Source organism: Balaenoptera musculus, chromosome 4 (genome assembly GCF_009873245.2).
Source record: "Balaenoptera musculus isolate JJ_BM4_2016_0621 chromosome 4, mBalMus1.pri.v3, whole genome shotgun sequence".
Taxonomy (NCBI): Eukaryota; Metazoa; Chordata; class Mammalia; order Artiodactyla; family Balaenopteridae; genus Balaenoptera; species Balaenoptera musculus.
The window spans coordinates 143,337,147-143,360,634 of NC_045788.1; the positions used below are offsets into that span (position 1 = coordinate 143,337,147).

General features: G+C 53.7%; 2 protein-coding genes across 2 annotated transcripts in view; one reads left to right on the forward strand and one right to left on the reverse strand.

The window, feature by feature from the left end:
- The window catches only part of LOC118894472 (keratin-associated protein 10-4-like), a 35,739-nt gene extending 18,480 nt beyond the window's left edge, over window positions 1-17,259 (forward strand). Inside the window, 5 exon segments of the mRNA XM_036850753.1 lie at window positions 10,766-10,918; window positions 12,965-12,989; window positions 16,721-16,788; window positions 16,791-16,856; window positions 16,859-17,259. Of these exon segments, the coding sequence (XP_036706648.1) occupies window positions 10,766-10,918; window positions 12,965-12,989; window positions 16,721-16,788; window positions 16,791-16,856; window positions 16,859-17,259 (713 nt within the window).
- Window positions 1-23,488, reverse strand: part of TSPEAR (thrombospondin type laminin G domain and EAR repeats) — an 88,234-nt gene that overhangs the window by 63,545 nt on the left and 1,201 nt on the right. The gene's annotated exons all lie outside the window — the stretch shown is intronic.

The following is a 23,488-nucleotide window of genomic DNA, read 5'->3' on the forward strand; positions in this document are numbered from 1 at the left end:
TTTGGCTTTGTTCCACTATATGACATATTGAAAATATCTGTGCTGTTTTCTGAAGCTTTTCTATGAAAAGTATCATGGAAAAGTGGTTAAAACCATTCAGTATATACATAGCAAAATCAGGGGCAGAAATTAATGAAATAGAAAACAATTATCTGCACAGACCAACAAAGCCAAAAGATGGTTCTCTGAAAAGACAAATCTTTGGCTTGTGGAATTGGCCAGCAGAATAAAAGACAAGGCACGATAAAGACTCCTAGGAAATTGGGATTGAAAATTATGGCAGAACTACAGATATGAGATTTAAAAAATAATCATTGGCTATTACAACAATTTTATCCCAATAAATTCTCTAAAAATATATAAAACTTACCACAGTGAACTTCTCAGAAATCTGAATAACCTTTAACCATTAAAGAAATTGAATCAGGTGTTAGAATCCACCCACGAAGACAATACCAGACTCAGACAGTCTAGGAATAAATGTCTCCAAACTGGTCCAAACTCTTCCAGAGAATACAAAAAGAAGACAGCTCCCTCCCTCACTTTGTGAGGCTAGACCCACCTGAGCACCTAAAACAGGTAAAGACTGTTGATAAAAGGAAATGTATACAGTGTGATTCTACTTATAGGAGCTCAGAACCACTCAAAACACATCATTCCTTCTAGAGGAATGATGGTTACTCTGGGAGGTTGGGGGCTGGGGGTGATTGGAGGAGGCCCCGGACGGTGTCGGGGCTGGATATGCCCACTTCCTGGGCCTGGTGGCAGTTACAGGCAATGCTCACTCTGTGAATAGCCATTAAGCTGTGTCTTTATGTTTTGTGTACTTTTCTGCATGGGCATCACCCTATAAAAATATATATAAAATAGAAAATAAAGTTCCCAAGACATTTCACAACTACCAGACCATCCAAACTTGGAACATCTGACCATGGTGGCTGTGGTTTAAGACATGGAATAGCCCATCTCACACCTGCTGGCAGCATCAAATGGGAACAACCCCTTTGTGGAGAGATTTACACCCTCTGGTGTGGGTGAAGACGTGCACGGTGACACACAAGCAGGGCACTTCTGGATAGATAAGCTCAAGAAACACTGGCATGTGTGCACAAGAAACAAGTTAAAAGAATGGAAACTTGCAGCATTTGGGGTAGTAACTAAAAATTAAGAAGAACCTAAATGTCTGTGACTGGAGACTAAACAGATAGACCATAGTATATTTGGTCAGTGGACTACTATACAGCCCTGAACAGATGCCAAGAGCTACGCTTATCAGCAGGGATGAATTGCTCCAACATAACACTGAGGGAAAAAAGCAAGTTACAAAAAGATACACAGCTTATGACAACATCTAAACTTTAAAAACATGCCAAGGAATGGAAATGTATTGTTTCAGAACCTGGATGAAGAAATGCACTGGGAGATAAACCCCAAGTTCACACAGGGGGTTCCTGCAGGGGGAGCTAGGGAAAATGCTTCAAAGGCAATAAAACTCATTTCCCTTCTCCGGCTCTGCTGGCATCTTTATCTTGCTGCACAGCTCACCTGGCAGCACAGCTACAGCTCCTGCTGGCCTCCCGTCCCCACCTGCGCCACGAGCTTCACAGGAGTTACCATCGGCCAGTTTAACCAGGGACCCCGAGGAGCCAGTCCAGCACGTGTGCCTGTGTGTGTGTGCCTGTGTGTGTGTGTGCCTGCGTGTGCACCTGTGTGGTCCAGGTGGTGACGGGATGGATGAACCCCCTGCAGTAACAGCCTGGAGCCGGGAGAGGGCGCAGACGGAAGGCGCTGTGACCGGGGCTTTGCTGGGAAGCCTGGGACTCAGCATCAGTTCCCACGTGCCCGACCTGAGACAGGAAACCTGGGGGTGGGTCTGTCAGGTTAACGGTGCTGTGGGCTCGACAAACTGCTCGGAAAGTAGAGCCCAGACTGACCTGACAGCAGGCGAGACGGGCTGCAGAGGCTGCGACAGCTGTCAGACCTGGCGGCGCATGCGGGGAGGGGCCGGCGCGCCCTGGGTTGCCTGCGTGTGCGTGCGTGCGTGTGCGTGTGCACGTGCGTGCGTGCGTGTCGTATACGTGTTTACGCGGGACGTAGGAACATGCCCGAGTGTATATGTCCTGTGTGAGCACTTGCACGTGTGTGTGCATGCGCGTGAGACTATATGTCCAACCTGACTGGTTCCGTTTCTGGCTCAGTTTTACCGAAAGGTAAAATTTGGGGAAATTTAAACCATGGAAATAGGTCCCAGATCACCTCGATAGATCAGCTCTATCATCTGCCTCCAGGGCATAAATTAAAAGGTTGGAAATCAGGGCAATCAGTAGCGAGAACGTCCTGGGAGGGACTGTGTCCCCTCCCCGCCCACAGGGAAGGGGAAGGGGCGCTACCCTTGACAGAGAGCAAAGGAAGCCTAGGGTTCAGGGGCCACGCCTGGAGAGCTGGGGCGCTTCGCACCTCACTGGGATCTCTGGCTGTATTGTGACATCTGGTCCCCTGAGGGCTGGAAGGGAAGGACCGCGGCACCTGGAGGGCACTCCCGCAGATGGGCAGTCATGCTCAGGCCCACAGGGCAGGGCTCTCTCTATGGCTGGAAACAAGTAGAAGAGACCTTGGCCAACGCGGTGCTAGTGTATCTCAAACCACACCCATCTGCTGCCTTAGAAAAGCTCTGAGGAAAATTTGTTACAAAATAAATCCCAGAAACAAAAGGCATGGAATCTGTGGTTGCTTCCGAGGGGGGAGAAGTCAATTTTCCCGCATCTCCATCAGCTCCTTGTAGCTTCACCTGCCGGCGGTTCTCCACCTGGGCCCAAGGCACGTTTCCTGAAAGTGCCCCTATGGTTGAAGCTGGCCCTGCCGGGCACACCGGCTCCCTGCCCAGCGTGTCCTGCAGGGCCCGCCTCTCCCGCGTGCTGTCTTTCCCTCTGCCAGACAGACTGACGGCGAGCACCTTGCATCGGGCGGAGCTTGGCTTGGCCCCAAACAGACAGGCCGTGGACCAACTGGAGGGTCAAGGACAGTCCACAGCCAGGTCCCCCCGCAATCCCCTCAGGGCCCGCACGCCCGCCATCCACTGGAGCAGGTCTAACCTGAGATAGTCCCACGACAGGACAGTGGGGAGGGGTCTAAACCTATGGACTACACCGCACGGATGTGCGGAGGAAACAGCAACAGAACAGGGAGTGAAAAAAGTAAGTTCCAGAAGATTACATTCGGGATAATGCCCTTCCGACATCATGCAAAACCACCAAATCGGAAATTACACCTTTCGAGAATACAGAGAGATGTGACTCAACTGTATTTTTTTAAAAGGTAACAGGATAATGAGCACACATTTCCAACTGTGGTTGCCCCACGAAGTTAGGGGTAAATTACTGATGTTCTACTTTCCATGTTAGGTAGGGTATTCATGGGGGTTTATTATAAGAACCAATAACTGATCATCCATTAACAGTGGATGATACGTGCACCAGCGATGGAAGTGAGTCATGGGCTGAGGACCAGAGCTATGCTAGTTCTACGAACCTGACTCCAAAGCAGTCAGAGCTGCCCCACTGGGCTCGACTCCCCGTGACACGGGAAACGGGACGTCTTCCCACACGATGGGGAAGCTGGCCCTCACTCCCTGGGGCGGGACACGATAGCTGACGGGAAGCAAGACCAGCCACAGAAACAGACAAGTTGGTGCCCGTGCCACCTGCACCTGGGCCTCGTCGGCCACTCCCTCCGCCCAAAACCTCCCACCTTCCATGAGCCGCTGGGGACAGGTATCACTGAAGAGATCAGCCTTAAATCCTTGGTAGCAGACTAGCTGGCTAGGAAACAGAAATGAAAGACAGCCAGGAAGATTGTTGCATGGGGAAAGCACGATTTATGTGGCTCACATGGGGCGTGGTTTCCTGCTGGGGACAGAGGAGGACCCTGGGGACCAGGGCTTCCCAGGGGGGATGGCCAGCTCACGGAAGGGTCCAGATCATCCTGCCACCTCCTCGCCCGAGTTCAGAGGGTTGGCTGAGCGTGCTTGTCGCCTGCCACGTGCAGAACCTGGAGGCCCACCGAGGACTCGTGCCGGGAGGGGTGCAGGTGTGACCCCGTCTGCAGCGGGAGCCGCTGGGAGGAGGCGCGTGATAGGAAGCAGGAAGGGGTGCTGCAGGGGGCGGGTCTGCAGAGCAGGGCGGGGCGGGAGGGCTGGCAGCACACGGAGGAGTGGCAGGAGGAGGCCGCGCACACAGGCTTGTAGCTCGCGGGCACGTATACAACTGGCTCGCGGCTCACGGGCACGTATACAACCGGCTCGCGGCTCACGGGCACGTATACAACCGGCTCGCGGCTCACGGGCACGTGTACAACCGGCTCGCGGCTCACGGGCACGTGTACACCCGGCTCGCGGCTCACGGGCACGTGTACACCCGGCTCGCGGCTCACGGGCACGTGTACACCCGGCTCGCGGCTCACGGGCACGTGTACACCCGGCTCGCGGCTCACGGGCACGTGTACACCCGGCTCGCGGCTCACGGGCACGTGTACACCCGGCTCGCGGCTCACGGGCACGTATACAACTGGCTTGCGGCTCACAGGCATGCTAGTTGCCTGGCAGGGGCTGGACGTGCAGCAGGCAGCCTGGCAGCCCGAGGGGCAGCTGGTGTGGCACACGGTGGCGTGGGGCTGCGCTGGTGTCAGGAGGAGAGTGGTGATGTCTGCAGGCGGCCGCCCCGGGGGCCTTTATACCCGGGCCGTGGGCGTCTGGACAACACGGACACAACTGTTGTCTTCCTTGTTTTTGCTTCTTCCGGGCCATCTCCCAGGACATAGTTTTCTGTTGTAGATTTTAGTTGTTTGGCCCTGACATACCTTCATGACTAATTGCCCCTCTTCAAGCTCTTGGTCACTTGGCAACCTGCCTGCGTGCCTTACTGGTTCCATCTGGATTCTGCCTCATTCCTTAAAATTTCACCTGAGCCACTTTTGTACTAATCTCCAGATGTCCCTCTCTGTGTGACGCTGGTCCTCGAACAGCCACGGAAGCTGCTCTCCTCCTCGGCCAGCTCCACTGCGGATGCGAGGAGAGCAGAGCACATCTGCCTGGTCCCCGAGTATCCAGGGGTGTCGAGCTGGAGGTGGGGGGGCCAGCTGACACACACGAAGGATGGGGACTCCTCGCCCACAGGGTCCTGAGGACAAAGGGTTGGGTCTCGGAGAACTTCTGGTGGTTGGTGACCTTGGCTCCTCGTCTTGAGAAAGCCTCATAGTTAGAGAACCAAGTGACAAAGCCACGGAGACGCAGCTCCACGAAAAGCAGGACCAGCATGTCCCCAGGGAAGTGTGTGAGGAGCAGGGGCCCCGGGGGGCAGCGGCAGGAGATGTGCGCTGCTTGTGGAAGGGTCGCCTCTGGACACGTCCAGTGGGCACCGCCTGCACCCGTGTGGCCAGCACAACCTCGGGGCCTGCAGGTGTCAGTGTGGGGTCGTGAGGGACTTGAGGAGAGGCTGTCTGGTCTGGCGGCGGGTGGTACACTGACCAGCCAAGGTGAGGGGACACAGCCACTCCCGCCCGGCACCCACTTCCTGCCTCCCCCGGCTCTTGCCCGTCCTACAGCCCCAAAGCCACTCACTGCCCTCCCTGGTGCTTTTGCTGTAAAATCTGGATAGGCATGTGGCTAAACCTCCATACCGTTTTCATAAAGAATTCAAGGTCTCTCTTATTGCACCTCCATCCTTGACAATGAGGAGGCTTAATTGAGAATTTAATGCAGAAGATGGTGATTTTGTAAAAAACAACAACAAACAAACTCCTGCAAGAGGCTGCTGAGTTGAAAGACACAGGGCTGGATTGACGAGACTTTTCTAAGGCAGGGTCCCCAAAGACGGGCACACAGCCCAGCAAACACTCACGGGTAGGACCTGTCTGTCAGGGGAAACACTGCTCCCCACTCCTGACTTCTCTTCCATAAGGAGAGACACCCACCAGCACCCCAGCCTCCCTTGCAGGAGCGGGAGGATCATCCAAGGGGCGGCTCTGGGACGAGGAGTGGCACCTGCCTGCCTGTGGCGAGCACCTGCTGGTCTGCCTAGCCAGGGCGACCTCAGCACAAAGGCCCTTGCCCCTGGGGGTCTATGGTGTTCCAGTATAGCCTGTCAGCAGAGTCTGCCTCATTCTGTTCCAGAAGCCACACTCCTATCCAAGTCCTCTATCAGCAACGGGGGTGGATTTAGCTCCACCTGCCTGACAGATGCCTATGTCCATTGGTTCCGCACTGAGGCAAAGATGAAAGATACCCAGACACCTCCTCAAGCCACAGCCTCTGCTGCAGACAGAGTTGAACATGGAGACAAAATAATACGGGGAAAACCTGATGGAGAGGCTGGTACCAAGCCAGCCCTCCTGTCAAGTGTACAACTAAAGAAAATTGATGAGCATCCACTCCCAGGCAGTGGGCAAGAAGCAGCACAGACTGTGACTCCTGAGAGGAAGGAAACCCACAAGATGACCTGCACATTTGCCCAGCTCTCGGCCTGGGGTCAACATCCCAAATGCAGCACAGTGAGCTGGAGTTTGGGCAGAATGTGAGGGCCCCATTCTGCTGAAGAGGAACAGACCAGTAGTTGGCACTGGAATCACCTAGAATCTGAGGGGGGGCATCAGAAAGGAGGGACCTGTGCATAAGCTCCCTGTAAATCTATGGAAGAGGGAGGGGCTGTCTATACTCAGGGCAAGACCACCAGAGTCTACAGAGAAGCTGCTGTCGGATTGAGAGTGCACTTCCCCTGGTGTCCCACTGAGACCCCACACAGTCTGCACCTAAGGGGCAGGGGTCCCTACTCCTTACCCTAGTAGGACCCACTCCAGACCTGCCCTGACAAAGCCTAGCCAACCCATGACAAGATTTCAAGGGAAGACAGTTTGGAAGTTGAGTCTCACCAAAATGTAGAGCTTAGGAAGTGCTTTGGACTTTCCACAGTTCCACCCTAACAAAGTGTAAAACCAAACCTGCACAAACAAGTTCAAGGTGATCAGTTAGTAAGTGACTGTCTGCTAGAAAATCAGTGAATAGTCAGTAAAAGATAAGAGAATGCAGGCTCTCTGAATGTATTACCATAATTTCTAATATACAATCAAAAATCACTAGGAAAATGTAATTCACAGTTAAAGAAAAACACAATAGTAATGCAACCTGAGATGGTCCAGATATTGGGCTGGCAGACAATGACTTAGAGCAGCTATATGTTTAAAGAATCAAAGGAAGGTATGTTCAAAGAATTAAAGGAAAATATTATTTCCATGAGTGAATAGATAGGGAATCTCAGTAGAGGAATGGAAACTTTTAAAAAAGGGAGGGGGGATTCTAGAAATGAAAAGCACAATAGCTGAAATAAAATATCCACTAGGTGGGCCTAACAGCAGATTGAAGATGGAAGAAGAAAGAGTGAGTGAATGTGAAAATACATGAATAGAAATTATCCAGTCTGAAAGAGAAAGAAGAATTAAGAAAAATGAGAAGACCTGTGAATGGAAGCAACCTAAATGCCCATCGACAGACGAATGGATAAAGAAGATGTGGTACATATATACAATGGAATATTACTCAGCCATAAAAAGGAATGAAATTGGGTCATTTGTAGAGACGTGGATGAATCTAGAGACTGTCATACAGAGTGAAGTAAGTCAGAAAGAAAAAAACAAATATCGTATATTAACGCATATATGTGCAACCTAGAAAAATGGTACAGATGAACCAGTTTGCAGGGCAGAAACAGAGACACAGATGTAGAGAACTAACGTATGGACACCAAGGGGGGAAAGTGGTGGTGGGGGGGGTGGTGTGATGAATTGGGAGATTGGGATTGACATGTATACACTGATGTGGATAAAATGGATGACTAATAAGAACCTGCTGTATAAAAAAATAAATAAAATTCAAAACAAAAAGAGACAAAGGAAGGATTCATAATTGTAAGCCCTTTTTAGAAAACATTCTAAGAAATGGTGAATAAGCTATAAATTCAAGGACAGTATGATATATTTTACTGTGAACAAATATGAGTTAAAAAATTGAGTCTCTGACTTATTAAAATACTGCCCACACACACAAAAAAAGACCTGTGAGACAATATCATGCTAACATATATGTAAGTTCAACCTCAGAACTTGATTTGAGGTTGATTTGAAACAACTTACAGATCCAAGAATCTTAAAAAACCCAAAGCAGGATAAATACAAAGAAAACAATATCTGGGCACTTAATAGTTAGTGATGAAAACCAAAAATAAAAAGAAGTATCTTCAAAGCAGTGAGAGAAAACAGTCTACATACAAGAAAAAAGATAACAACAGCTGACTTTTCATCAGAAACAGTGAAAGACAGAAGATAGTGGGATGACATCAGGAAAATGAAAAAGACCAAAACTCCCAATCAAGAATTCTAGATCTATTTTTAAAAAAAAAGTGGTTCTGAAGAACCTAGGGGAAGGACAGGAATAAAGATGCAGACATAGAGAATGGACTTGAGGACACGGGGAAGGGGAAGGGGAAGCTGGGATGAAGTGAGAGAGTGGCATGAACAGATATACACTACCAAATGTAAACTAGATAGCTAGTGGGAAGCAGCCGCTCGGTGCTCTGTGACCACCAGAGGGGTGGGAGAGGGAGGGTGGGGGGGAGATGCAAGAGGAAGGAGATATGGGGATATATGTATATGTATAGCTGATTCACTTTGTTATAAAGCAGAAACTAACATACCATTGTAAAGCAATTATACTCCAATAAAGATGTTAAAACAAAATTCTAGATCTAGCCCCCCACCAAAAAAATAATTCCTTCAAAACTGAGGGTGAAGTGAAACAATTTCAGAAAAACAAAAGCGAGAGGATTCCTCACCTGCAGACTTGCACTACAAGAAGTACTGAAGGATGTCCCTGAGGTGGAATAGAAATGGGCTCCGGTGTACACTGGATGTACAGGAAGGAATGAGGAGCACAGGAGACGTAGAAAGCAGATAAGTACAGAAGGCTCGCTTTCACTCTTCTAGCGACTGACTTGTAAGACAACTGACTGTTTCAAATGTATTGCTCAGTAACAAGGTCATACATGGACATGTGGTCACATGGGGCTGCCCCAAATTCTCTTGGTTTTAAGTATGGTTTTGACTTGTGGTCAGAGCTCAAGGAGGACCGTGTGAAGGGCTGACCTCATGGGTCATGGCTTGTCCAGAGGCCTCAAGCTCACCTGCTGTGTGGTCTCAGGTCAGCTCCAGTCTCTTAGTTTTGCAAGTTCTGATCATGCTTTAGCTCCTGAGACCACAGTGGTCTTCAGCCTTGGGGTGACTTCATTACCGTGGTGTCGGACTCATCACAGGGCTTCCTAGGGGAGTTCCCTCTGTCCACACCAGCAGTCACAGGGGGCCTGCACAGGTGCAGAGGGTCTCGGGGACACAGCCTCAGAGGAGGAAGCAGCACTGCCCTGAGAGACGGCCACGCCCTGTAAACAGCACCCACCACAGAATAACATGCTGTGGCCGACATGTAGACAGAACACAGGGCAGGGAGGTGGGAGGAACCCGTAAACCACACTCCAGCCCGCTGCCCCCCGCCCATGGAGGGGCACTGGGGAGTCTCACACTGGCTCCAAGCTCGCTCCAAACTGCTCTGCAGGGCCCGGCTCACCAGACCCTCGGGTGGGGAGAGGAATCCAGAGGTTGCTCAGCCCCTCCCTCCGCACTCGGTCCTCCTGGGACCGACCCAGTGCTGCCTGACCTAGGTGAGCAATTCTGAGTTGGAAGCTCACAGGGGTCACACACCTAAGCCATGCTCTCCAGGGCCAAATGTGATGGCTATTTGCATCTGTCTGTCCCTCACTCTTGTCTGTGCCAACTGATTCTGGACTTTGGGATATGTCACCAGTGAACCCCTAAGGTCCCAGCACCGTTAGGCACAATGGAAAGACCATGGATTTTCATGTGTGAGTGAGGCCGAGCAGCCTCAATGCCTGCTTCTCCGTTTGCAGTGGTGAGAACGTGCACACATCCTGGGATCCTTCCAGATCTTCCTGATTGAACATCTGTGCAAATGGGGTATCCCCTGCCCCTTGAATGGTGGCAGGATTGATAATTGATCAGTTACGAGAGAGTCCATGTAAAATGCTTCGCTCAGCCCTGGCACAAAGCTGGAATCATCACCCGCCGTTATGATTATGGCCATGACGTGGCCACAGCCCCCAGTGAGGAGCCCGATCCTGAAGGAGAACCTTCTGGATCACTGAGTTTCCAAATGTACTTGTGTGGACAAAGGACAGGGTGTTTAAAACTGGGGAGGGCCTTGAAAATCGTGAAGTGGGACCCCCGTCCCCAACTGACGGCCCTTCCCCATCCAACCCAGGCTCCGATTCCAGAAATCACAGGGCCGCTGGGTCACCGTCAGCCTCCAGCTGAGAAGGAACTTCCTGAACTGAGTCACTGCCACTGGAAACCCCAGGAAGAGACCCGAGTGGGGGACGAGGAGGAAAGACAACAGGTCGCCACGAGGAAGACACCCAGGTGCCTCGTGGCCAGGACGCCACAGCCCGGGTATGGAGGCGGCCCCGGCGAAGGAGCCTCCGGCCCAGCCCTGCCCTCTGCCCTGACCGCACCCAGCCCCGTGCCACCGTGTGCCACGCCAGCTGCTCTGAGGGCTGCCAGCCGGCCCGTCCTGCTGTCTGCTGTCCTGCCCTGGGCTGCAGGGGCTCCTGCGATGCCCCCCGCGTGGCTCTGCTGTGCCGGCCGGCCTGCAGCTGCCCGTCCCCGTGCTGCCCAGTGGCCTCCGGCTGCAGCCCAGCCTGCCGCGTGCCCAGCCCCTGCCAGGCATCCTGCTGCGTGCCCGTGAGCTGCAAGCCGGTCGTGTGGGTAACCCCGCCCGCCAGCCCTCCTGCCCTGCCCTCACCTGCAGGCCTGTCCCCTGCGGAACCCCTTCCTGCTGCTGACTAATCATCTGGAAAATCAATTCTCTGCTATTGATTTCAGAAGACTTCTCCTTGTCTAGTTATCAAGATTCCATCCGCACATCTCAGTGCTGAATCGGAGGTGGACCCACATCCCATAGGGGCGGGAAATCCGCCATACTTTTCCTATCCATGAAAGCTTAGCAATCTATAAAAAATAAATCTCTGCCCCTCAGTGCTGGGTTTGTGTGTGATTTCTCCCTAAGTCCTGTCTCCTTGAGGTTTGCTGTCCTGGACAAGCTGAGGCCAGCATGCAGTCCTGTCCTGGGGCGGTTCTTCTGGGACAGTCATGCCCCTTGGGACATTGAGGGGGGCGGGGGCCCTCTGGGAGGAGTGGTGGCCCAGGCTGTTGAATCCAAAGGGGACGTTCTCCTCAGTGTCTGTATTGAGAAACTTGATCCTCCCTGATCCTCTCCAGGGCTCTCTGGGAGCCTGGAAACGGTGCTGATGAGGAATGATCAATGGGGTGGAGGGCAGGGAGGAAGAGCCCGACGGACCTGCAGCTGCTTGCAATCTCCCGAAGGGCTTTCCAGGGACGAGGTTCGCTGCATGTTGCTCAGAAGCCTGGACCAGGAACCGGGTGACAGGGGAGCGGATTTCAGCTCAAGAGGAGAAAGGGTTTCCTACAAGTCAGAGCTACCCTGCAGTGTAATGGGCACCTGGCGACTGTCCCGCCTTCTGGGTGCTGGAGGCTGGAAGACAGCAGACAGAAGCTGGCACCGGCCACACGTCCATCAGCCCGGGATCCGATCAACAAAGCCCAATGTAGTCAGGCAACAGAATGCAATCAGCACAACAGCAGGGATGAACCTCAGAAACCCTGTGCTGGCGAAGGAAGCCCGGCACGAAGGCACCTGCTGTGTGATCCCATTAGATGAAGCCCTCAGACAAGCTGAACTAATATGTGATTTGAAAAAATCAGAAGAGTGGCTGCTTCTGGAGGGTTGGGGTGAAGTTGACTGGGGCGGGACAGGAAGGACATTCCAGGTCATGAACACTGAACTCTAGTTAAGGGTATGCTTCCTAAAGTGCCTGAGTGATGTGTACAGCTGTTGGTAACTTACTTTGAAATGCTTCACAAAATAAGATGCACGGATATGAGGGTTTCCTGGGTAGGTACCCAAGGAAGCAAATGAAGCACAGGGTCAGCGGTGGATTCTCAGAGTGGACGTGTAGATACCTGCTGTTTAATCCTTTCAACTTTTCCATATGTTTGAAATTTTTCACAACAAAATGAAAAAAAAAAGAGTTGAAAATATAATTAAGGTTTAAGGGGTTTAAAATAATTAAAATGTTCATGAAAAAAACAGGAGCCACAAATGGAGTTCCTGCTTTGGATGGGGAAATTAAACCAATAGTGTCTGTGCTGCAGCAGAGTGAATGGGGGTGCAGTCAAAAGAATCTGGGTACTCAGAATTCAAGTGGAATAAGACTGGACTCCAGGTCAGCCAAATATCCAGAGTGCGGGGTGGTTGTGAGAAAGCCAGCCCTCCAAGAGAGTTGATGCCTCCAGTTCAAGATGGAGGGCTCAGCCCACCCACCATCCCACCCAAACTTCCCAAGACCCACCGTGGGGACAGGGGGGTCAGCTAACAGATGTATGAGGGGCTTGACACATGAGACGGAAGTAGAAGAGAGTGTGCTGACCACAAGGCAGGGCACAATAGGAGGGGCTGGCCTGGCCCAGGGGCACCGCGCCACTCTGCTCCCTGTGGGCAGGCCTGGGGGAAGGAGGATGCAACGTGGCCACAGGGAGGGGGGCCGAGCGAACGGCTGGACCCAGGGAGAGTGCCCGGCTGTCCCACACCCTCCCAGGTCGTGTGTATCTCCAGGGCAGTTTAACCCCTCACTGGGGGGCGGGGGGTGCAGGACACTAAGGCTCCTAGGAAGCTGCTGGTACCCCAGTCCACAGCTCTCTCATTCCTGCATCTGGGCCCCCATCTCTTACTCCAAAGTGAAGCCCACTGCCTGACAGACCCCCACCCCAATCCCAGGCGCCATGTCAACTTCCCCACGCAGGTGAGATTTCTCTAACACAGCACAGAATGACACACACGGTGCAAGAGGAGCCCAAGCCACCAAGGACCACCCCCACCCTCACCCCAGCAAACGAGGAAAAGCAGCAGCATGAAAATGGAAGACCAGGATACAAACGTAAAAATGCACCCCACAGGAGGCAGAAAAGTTAAGAAGCAGGGGAGACCTTTTAAAGATCCTAAATATAACACAAAGACATTCAAGAAGATGTTACAGTCATAAGACAAGGACAAGAGGCTTTGAAAAAGAAAAAATTAGAAAATTTACCAAAAATGGTCCACATTTTTTAAATGGCTTCTTTAGTTAAAAGTGGGATGGGGTCGACAGATGAATGGATAAAGAAGATGTGGCACATGTATACAATGGAATATTACTCAGCCATAAAAAGAAATGAAATTGAGTTATATGTAGTGAGGTGGATGGACCTAGAGTCTGTCATACAGAGTGAAGTAAGTCAGAAAGAGAAAAACAAATACCGTATGCTAACACATATATATGGAATCAAAAAAAAAAAAGGGTTCTGAAGAACCTAGGGGCAAGACAGGAATAAAGATGCAGACGTAGAGAATGGACTTGAGGACATGGGGTGGGAGGGGGAAGCTGGGGCGAGAGTGGCATGGACATATATACACTACCAAATGTAAAAAGTTGGCTGGTGGGAAGCAGCTGCATAGCACAGGGAGATCAGCTCGGTGCTTTGCAATGAGCTAGAGGGGTGGGATAGGGAGGATGGGAGGGAGGCTCAAGAGGGAGGGGATATGGGGACATGTGTATGCATATGACTGATTCACTCTGTTGTGCAACAGAAACTAACACGGTATTGTGAAGTAATTATACTCCAATAAAGATCTATTAAAAAAAAAAGTAGGATGGGGAATCCAGAGACCTGTCAGTTTGTCCTCCTCCCCTCCCCTCCACCCCACCCCTCCTCCCTCTCTCTCCCTCTCTCTCTCTCTCCTTCTCCCCCTCCCCTCTCTCTCTGACACACATCCTCACCTCTGAAGTATCTCCCCAGGACTTGGTTTTAAAGTCTTGTCACCTTGACTCCCTCTCTCCCCAAGCTTCCAGAGATCATGGAATTGGCCCGTACATCATTGGGTATCAGGGAGCAGAGCTTACAGCAAAGCATGGCCTTCACCCTTATGTCTCCACTGTCTTAAATTGTTAACACAGTATGATGAACCAGCCATGACTTATAGCTGACTTTCTCTATAATAAACTTATTTTTCAAGAATTCTTAAGTCCCCATCAACACACTAAGACTCTAAAAAATGACCAACATAACACTTACCAAGGACCAATTCATCCATATCATAACAACTGTAAAAATGCACAAGAGGAGGACATTATATATGGATAAAAGATTAAATTCATCAAGAAGATATAAGAATTAAAAACACATATGCACCACACAACAGAGACCCAAAATATATGAAACAAACATTGGCAGAATTGAAGTGAGAAGCAGACAGTTCTCTAACAATATTTGAAGCCTTGAATACCCCATTTTCAATAATGGACAAAACATCTAGGCAGATCAATAAGGAAATAGAGGACTTGAACAGCACTATAAATCAACTAGTCATGACAAACACATACAGAACTCTCCACCCATCAACAGCACATTAAACACTCTCCAGGACAAACCATAATGTTAGGCCACAAAACAAGCCTCAGTGGATTTTTTTAAAAACTGAAATCATACAAAGGGTCTATTCCAAGCACAATGGAATGAAGCTAGACATCAATAACAGAAGGAAACTAGAAAATTCACAATATGTGGAAATTAAACAACATACTATTTTTCTTAATGTGGGTCAAAGTCGAAAGTCACAGAAAATTAGAAAATACTAATGATGAATTAAAATTAAAATGCAATGTATCAGAACCTATGGGAGGCAGTGAAGGCTGTGCTCAGAGGGAAATCTAAGGCTGTAAGTGCCTACATTTAAAAAAGAAGAATGGGACTTCCCTGGCTGTCCAGCAGTTAAGACTCCACGCTACCAATGCAGGGGGTCTGGGTTCGATCCCTGGTCAGGGAAGTAGATCCCGCAAGCTGCAACTAAGAGCCCGCATGCCGCAACTAAAAATCCTGCACGCGCAATGAAGATCTTGCACGTGGCAACAAAGATCTCGCGTGCTGCAACTAAGATATGGCACAGACAAATAAATAAATAAATAAATAATTTTAAAAAAAAGAAGTCATACTTGGATTCTTTCTACATCTGTCTTGGTATTAATTACCACAGCAATTTAACATTAAAAAAAGAAGAAGAAGAAGAAGAATGATCTCAGATCAAAAAACTAACTTAACACCTTGAGGAACCAGAAAAATAAGAGCAAACTTAACCCAAAGACAGAAGAAGGAAGGAAATAATAAAGATTAGAGTGAAAATAAATGACATAGAAGATAGAAAAACAGCAGAGAATTAACAGACCAAGGTTGATTCCTTGAAAAGATATACAAAATTGACCAGCAAAGAAAAAAAGAGAGAAGGTGCAATAACTAAATTCAGAACTTAAAGTAGGGATATTACCATGAATCTTAGAGAAATAAAAAGTATTATAAAAGAATACTATGGACAATTGTATGCCAACAAATTATAACCTAGATGAAATGGAAATTTTTCCGTAAATACGCAAATTACCTAAACTGACTAAAAATGAAACAGAAAATCTCAACAGACCTCAACAGTAAAGATCTCAATAGTAAAGATATTGAATTATTAATCAATAACCTCCCAGGAAAGAAAAGCCCAGGACCAGATGGCTTTGCTAGTGAATCCTACCAGCATGTAAAGAATTAACACCAATCCTTCTCAAGCTTTTCCAAAAACCAGAAGAAAGAACACTTCCTAACTCATCCTATGATGTCAGCATTTCCCAGAGGTAAAGAAAATTACGCACTAGTATGCCTTATGAACACAGATGCAAAAATCCTCAAGAAAATACTAGCAAACTGACTCCAATAGCATATTAAAAGGATTATATACCATGACCAAGTGGGATTTATACCACGAATGCAAGGTTGGTTCGATATTTTTTTAAAAAATCAATCAATGTAATATACCACATTAACAGAATAAAGGGGAAAAAATGATCTCAATTGATGCAGAAAAGGATTTTGACAAAATCCAACACAAATTTCATGATAGAAAAAAACTCAGAAAATTAGGAATAGAAGAGAAATTCCTCAACAGTATAAAAGGGATTTATGAAAACTCCACAGCGAACATGACACTCAATGTGCCCTTCATTGGTACATGGATTCAGGAGGAAATAAAGAGAATATTAAAAAAGAACAAAATATGCTAGTGATTCCACTGAGTGTTGAGAAGTAGGGGAAATAATAGTAAGAAGCCCCAGAAAGATGCTCAGTGGGGGGTGGGGGGGAGGCAGGTGGCTGTCAGGAGCTGCTGGCCCTGTAGGGTCCACCCACGGGATGGGCTCTAGCTTACTGGACACCACCTCTGTGGCTGGACCCCTGTTCTGTGGATCCCTTGGGCTCCAGCCCCTCGGGAGTTTAATGAGTTACTTGTCATGGGATTAGGACGAGTCTCCTCAGGACCAACAACAAGGAAACGGCCTCTGCTGGGCCTTCCTGATGCAACGACACACACGCCTGAGCTGTATATAACCTCCAACCACCTGAAAACCTCACACGGCCTCACCCGTCCACTCCCTCACACATTCACCCTCTCACCCTCCTCCAGCCCCACCGCCCCCACCATGGCCGTGCCCACCCCGTCCGTCTGCTCCAGCGCCCTGAGCTACGGCAGCAGCCCTGCCTGCCCGGTTCCTGCACCGGCTCCTGCTGGCAGGTGGACGACTGCCCAGAGAGCTGCTGCGAGCCCCCTGCTGCGCCCCCAGCTGCTGCGCCCCGGCCCCCTGCCTGACCCTCGTCTGCGCCCCAGTGAGCTGTGTGTCCAGCCCCTGCTGCCAACCAGCCTGCACCAGCCCCCGCACGGCCTCGTGCTGCCAGCAGTCTAGCTGCCAGCCCTCCTGCTGCACCTGCTCCCCCTGCCAGCAGGCCTGCTGTGTGCCCGTCTGTTGCACACCTGTCTGCTGCACACCTGTGTGCTGCGAGCCCGTGTGCTGTGACGCCGCCCCCTGCTCAGGCCCCTCGTGCTGCCAGCCCACCCCCTGCCCCTCGTCCTGCCACAGACCCTCTTCCTCCGCGTCCCTGCTCTGCCGCCCCGTGTGCTCCCGCCTGGCCTGCTGCGTCCCCGCCTCGGGCACGTCCTGCAGCTGACCGGCACGTCCCCCCAGGGCCAGCCAGGTGCTATGGGCCACCCCCACCTCTGCCATTGCCAGCCACCAGCCACCCTCAGGACTTAACCCAGCACGAGCTGCGGTCTACACCTCTACATGAATGTGAGCTGACCTAGGACCCCAACAAGCAGGGCTTAGCCCATCTGTAGCCTCCAGATCAGGCCCAGATGAACCTGAGACAGCCCTCCCCTATTACGCGGGCCCCCAGGTTTCTCCTGAAAGCCACGGACACCGCTCTTCGCCCCTAGCCTTTGGGGCCTTACTCTGCTCCGTCTCTGCCCCTCCTGCTGCTGTGTGCCGTCCCCTCCCCTCACAGGGGTCTTGAGCTGAGTGAGTAAACTCGCCATCCTCCCCTCAGCTGGTCCTCCTTCCCAGCTGGTTGTATGTTTCATCGCTTCCGGCCCTCGGGGCTGACATGAATGACTCTGGCCTCAGCAGCCTTGGAGCCAAGCCATGCCCTGGGAGCACTTCCAAGGGTGTTGAGCTCTGAGGCCCACCCAGTCGTCCCCACGGCCCTCGACTCCTGCGTCTGCATCTCTGGGCAGCTCTGGGTGGCTGTGCTGTGTGTCTGAGATTGTGGTGGCCAACGCCACCTGGCCAGCGGGCCCCTTGGCGAGAGGGCCCCCTTGCCCCCGGCCTGGCTCTCCCTGGTCAGCCTGGGGACATGCAGAAGGCAGGGCCCCACTGGCTTCTGGCCCCCTGGGACAGAGCTGAAGTAGAGCGTCCCTGCTGACCCCCAGCTGCGCCTGTCCCTCCACTTCCCCTCGAACTGCGCGCTTTATTCAGTCTTCAAATGTCCCAACCTGCCTTGTCTGGCCACATAGACTAGTGACAACGCCCCCTCCCCAGCCCCAGCTCCCGGCTGGGTGGGGCAGAGGTCAAGGGGAAGAGGCTAGCAGGTAGGTGACTTCCAGGGCCCACACTCTGGAGCCTGAGGCCTAGGCTTGCTGCCTCAGGGTGACCCTTGGTGCCAGTCTGGATGGGGCCCCCATGTTTCCCGGAGCCCCAAGCTTCCCATGGCCAGCCCTCATTCCTAACCCGCGTTCCCTCCACCTCCACCCTGCCCCCAGTGCCACCTCTAGCTCTTAACCCTACCCTGTTATTGACGTGACACCTCCCTCCCTCCCAGGAGGCGATGAAATCCAGCAAGACGTTCCCTAAAAGGGGGGGGGAATCAACAGTGAATGCCCCCTTAGAGCAGGTCTGAGAGATCACCTGACCCTCCGGTGGTCTCCCCTGGAGAACCGGGTCCAGACTCCCTGGCTGGCTTTTCCAGTGCCACTACCCCCAAAAGGGGGTCCTCAGGGAATATGTCAGTGGAAGTAGGGCCCTCCTGCAACTAGAACTGGGTGGTGGAAATGGGTACAGACAGACTAGTGCCCTACGGCCCTCCTCCTACATTCTGGGGCTGCGGAAGGAGGCGGGAGTCCTGAACCCAGCCTCCCCTGGGGCCCCGCCCCTCCCCACCGCTCTCTAGGGGACCCTGCCCCTGCCTCCTGGGACCCTCGTATGGAGGAGAAGGTGTGAGAAATCAATTCCCCCAGCTATTATAGGGCCCAGAAAATTCACGGGGGCTCTGCCCACCAGGGCCTCCTCTATGCCTTTAGCAGCCTCCCTCTGGCCAACCCCACCAGCACCCCCATCCCAGAGACCAGCACCCCCATCTCAGAGACCAGTGAACTTGGGGCCCCAGCTTCCTGTACGCCTTGACTCCTCTGCCAGCTAGTGAAACCCACAGGCCCCTTCTCAGAAACACGAATTTAACTGCATAAAATACAATACTCCAGATTGCAAGGGGAGACCGTTATAACCAATTACCAAAAAAAAAAAAAATTTTTAATGATGTAGTGAGATGTGGGCTTTTTTACTAAGGCATTAACAAGAGGAGCGGCGGGCCTCAGGCGGATGGGGGACAGAACGTTTGTGCATATTTGTGCGGGGCAGGAGGGTGCCGGTGGCTCAGCTGGTGACAGTCGCAGGTGTGGCCCAAAGGAGGCACATCCCTCACTGTCAGCTGCTGCGTCTGGGTTAGTTATGAAGACGAAGGTGCAGCGCGTCCTGCCCAAGTTCACGGCCACTGAATTCCAGCCCCCGACCCTGGATGGAGCCAGCTGGGTCAGGGACAGAGCGCACGCGGACGGCGGCAGCGGCCCGTCACCAACGACTGGTGACCCTTCCCTGGGGCGCCCCAAGCTCAGCGCTCGACCCCCCCAGACGCGCGACACGCGGAGCGAGGCAACCCGGGGAGGGCCGTTCCCCAGAGCAGGGGTCCCCGGAGCGCCCACCTGAGCTCCGTCCCCATGCGGCGGCACCCGAGCCCGGACACCGCTGACCCCGAGTGCCCCAGCCCGACGCCACCGTCCCGCCCGCCTGCGCCACGTGGAGCTGCCGAGCCGCCGCGCCCGCGGCCTGGAAGAGTTTCCCGTCTCCCTCGGTTACCCGCGCTGCCGCGGCCACTGCAGCAACCGCGGAAACGCGCGGGGCCAGAAAGACAACCGAATTTCACCAGCTGGGTGGATGTCCTCCGGCTTCTTCCCAGCGGCGAGCAGGCGCGCACACGCACTCACACTAATGCTCACACGTGGTCACGCACCCGCGCACACTCACATATCCACGCGCGCGCGCGCACACCCCGTCTTCCCCTCGGTGTAGGAAGACCCCCCTCGGTCCACGCGCGCCCCGCGGTCCCGCCAGGCCGGCAGGGGCGACAGCGAGGCCCCGCCCAGAGGTGGGCAGCTCCCGCCTTCGGGGTCACCTCCCTTCCCCCTTCCATCACCCGAGGCCCGAGCGGGGGCGGAGGGGGGGCTCGCCGGGCTGCAAACCGACCGTGGGGTCACCGAGGAGGCGGGGTGGGCATCCTCCTTTTCCTCTCTCACCTCCCAGCGGCGGGTAAGTACCCCCTGGCAGTGCCAGAGATGCTCACCAGAGTGGATTCGCCGGAGACCCCCACAAAGTCCCCAAAGCGCCATTCCCCGACCTGGGGGTGGGATGGAAAGTGAGCCACGAACACAGGGCTCCCCACCCCGAGCCCCAGCCCCTCCCGGGGACCGAGACCCACGGGAAGGAACCGGCTTTCAGGCTTTCTGCGCGGGGCTGGGGGTGGGGTCACGTGGGGGCGTTAGCTTGGGCATGGCTGCTGGGTGAGGAGGGGTCTCCGAGAGGCTCGGGGAGACCCCAGCCCCCGGCCCGGACCCTCCTTCAGGCAGAAATGTGTGGTTGGGACGCCGAGGGTGACAGCCGGGGACCATGTCCCCATCGCTCCCCAGACTTTCAGGATGGGGAGACAAGTGGGCGCCCTCCCATCCCTACCCCACACAGACACAGAGGTCCGCTCTAAGCCCGGAGCTCAGAATCCACCCGGGGGCGGGGAGGGATTGCAGGGCAGGGGGGAGGGAGAGATGGGGTGTTCCGGCTGGAAACAGAGCCCAGACCCCGAAGCATGCGTTGGTGGCTTCCTAGATTTTATCCTGGAAAAAGACCTCCTGGAAATCTATGATTTACTCTTCAAAATCAAAACCAAAGAACCAGCATATAGTGTATGAGGTTGCATTATAAACATGAATATTCTTGGTTTCCTAATTTCTGTGCAAACAACGCCCTGGTTTAACGGTTGAGAATTCTTTAAAAGGAAATGGGCGTCAGGCTGACAGTCTGTCTCCAGTTGCCAGCCGCACCCCAGCCCTGCAACACCGTCAAGCAGGCCGGGTGGGCCTTTCAGCCTCGGTCCCCACACCACCCGCCACTTGGCGGCCTCTCCTTCCTGCGGCCCACGCAGAGTGGTCCCCCGTGCCCAGCTCCGGGGGCCACCTGGGGTGTGGAGCCAGATGAGGCTGGTGTTGAACGGGGCGCCGGCCTGGGGCTGGGGCGGCTCGGATGCAGCCTCGGGGCCCCCAGCACCCGAGGGGGGGCGGGAAGCCACACCCACGTGGACAAAGCAGGCTGACGGGGAACCTAGTGGCCGCTTCCTAACTGCAAACTGCTCATCGGCTTTGCCCACGGCCCTGCTGACGGCTGCGTGAGCCCAGAAGGGGGCGTCGTGCCCTCACAGGACTCCCAGGACCCAGCGTGCGGGCCTCGCCAGGTGGCCAGGATTCCCCAACTCCCTGGGCAGCACTGCCCTTCCTGCAGCGTTTCCATTAACGGAGCCCAAAGGACAGGGTGGAGGGATTCCTGGGAGCCACCAGCAAGGGAAGGGAAGGGCTTCCTCCCCCCCAACCCCATGCTCCTCGTTGGGCCGCCCGCCTGCAGCCTTCACACCCCATCTAGCTTTTGTAATGCGCATCTGTGCCCCTCATTTCCTGGGCACTTCCTCTAGCTCCAGGGATGCAGCGCAGCCCAGACCCGAGGTCTGACCCCCCGCCCGCCCCGGGGTCCCCCACACCGGCCGAGAGCCTTGTCCTCGCACGGGGCCGGGCTGCAGTGTGACAGCGCGGGCGCAGTGCCTTCCTTGCAGGGGCGTCGAGCAAGTGAAGGAGGGAAGGGGCTGCTGAGGGTGCCACGTCCGCCAGGTTTGCGCCTCAGCGCGGCCCTGAGCCCCGGGTGAGGAGCCGCCTCTGACTTTCCCCGGGTGACAGAGGACACCCCGCGGCAGGTCACCCCGCTCCGAGTGCCCCCCCCGCACCCCGCCAGTGACCCAGCCTTGGGGTCCAGCTGCCCCCGCTACGGCTTCCACAGAACCCCTCCGCCTTGGCCTCCCGCCCACGTGGAGACAATGCTGGGCCGGGACAGGCTGAGTGGGGGGTGGACGGCAGGCTCTTTGGCCACAGCGGCTGGTCACTCCCTCACCAAGAGCGCAGGTCTAGAACTCAGGCCACCAAGCTGTCCCCTGGCAGGACACCCCCAGCCACTGTCCTGGCACCACGCACATCACGACCCCCAGAGTCGTGGACTTTGTGTGGGAGCTGAAGGTCTTCCACTCCTGGTCCAGCCTCTGTCCCAGGGCAGCTGGCCCGGCTTGCTGGAGCAGCGGAGGGGTCCGAGCATCAGAAGACCCAGGCTGGCTCTGGGGTCAGGGAGGCCCCAGGATCCTGCCTGCCACAGCATCCCAGGGGAGCCCGCCCCACACACCCGCTGCGCGCCCGGAGCCCCGGCCTCTCTGCTCCAGACCCGCCTCACCCTCCCGCCCTGAGGCTGGTCCAGCAGCTGGTTTCCCAGCCTGCACCTCCCACCGCCCTCCGCAGCCTCGTTCGTGCTGACAGCCTGCCAGGGTCAGCTGAGGCTCTCTGAGACTTGACCCGTCCTCAGATGCCCCTGTGCAGAAGGGCCAGCCCCAGGCCCCAGCCCTTATCAGAGGGTCTGCACCAGACCCCGGGCAGAGATGTAACCTCAACTTCCTCATCGGCAAAACTGTCCACACCACCTCCTGTAAGGGGCTGCTGTCTCATGGTCACAGACTCGGACGGGCTTGGGGAAGGGGGACAGGACTTCAAAACCCGAGGTCGTCACAGCCAAGGTCCAGGCACTTCACACGCAGCAGCATAGGCCCAGGAGCAAGGGCTAAGGGAAAGTGAAATCCAAACCCCACACAAACCCTACGGTGTAACCTCCTGTGCTTTTCAAAACCAAATGCTATCAAAGTGACTTCTTTAACTATTTGAGTCCTGACTAGCCATTATCAAGTGTCTTGGGAGCGTTCCAAATTTAGTTCAAAATTATTTACTTGACTTTTATCTTTTCTCCCTGGTTGTCGGTATTTATAACTGGGTCATCTTTTAACTATTTGCAACATACCTTCAGGGGAGAGGGGGCGGGCTTTATAAATAACCTTTATTATTACTATGCAAGTTGATTCTGTTCCCAGTGCTGAAGGGAACATGAAGATACACGTCTGTGACTCACCCCACCTGGGAGACACTGAGTGCTCAGGACGACGCAGAGCGGGTGCTGCGCCCCAGACCCCGCGTGCGGGTGTGTCCTCCATGCTCAAAGCCGGGTGGGGGGCGGCGGTGTTTCAGGGCTACAGGTGGGCTCGGCTTCTGTGTGGTTTGCACATCATGCATCCCAAGGCTGTGACTGCAGCAGGTGCAGGGGCCTTGGGGGCCCGGGTGGTCCTTCCCAGCACACACCCGGGGGCAGCTCCCCTCCACCCGCACCGTCTGGCTGTTCCCTAGGGGGCTGGGGGGTTTTTATGCCCCCCCCCGCAAGTGTGAACACAGGTCAGCGTTCCAAACTTGGGTCATCATGGGCCATCTCCTGGTCACATCACTGGG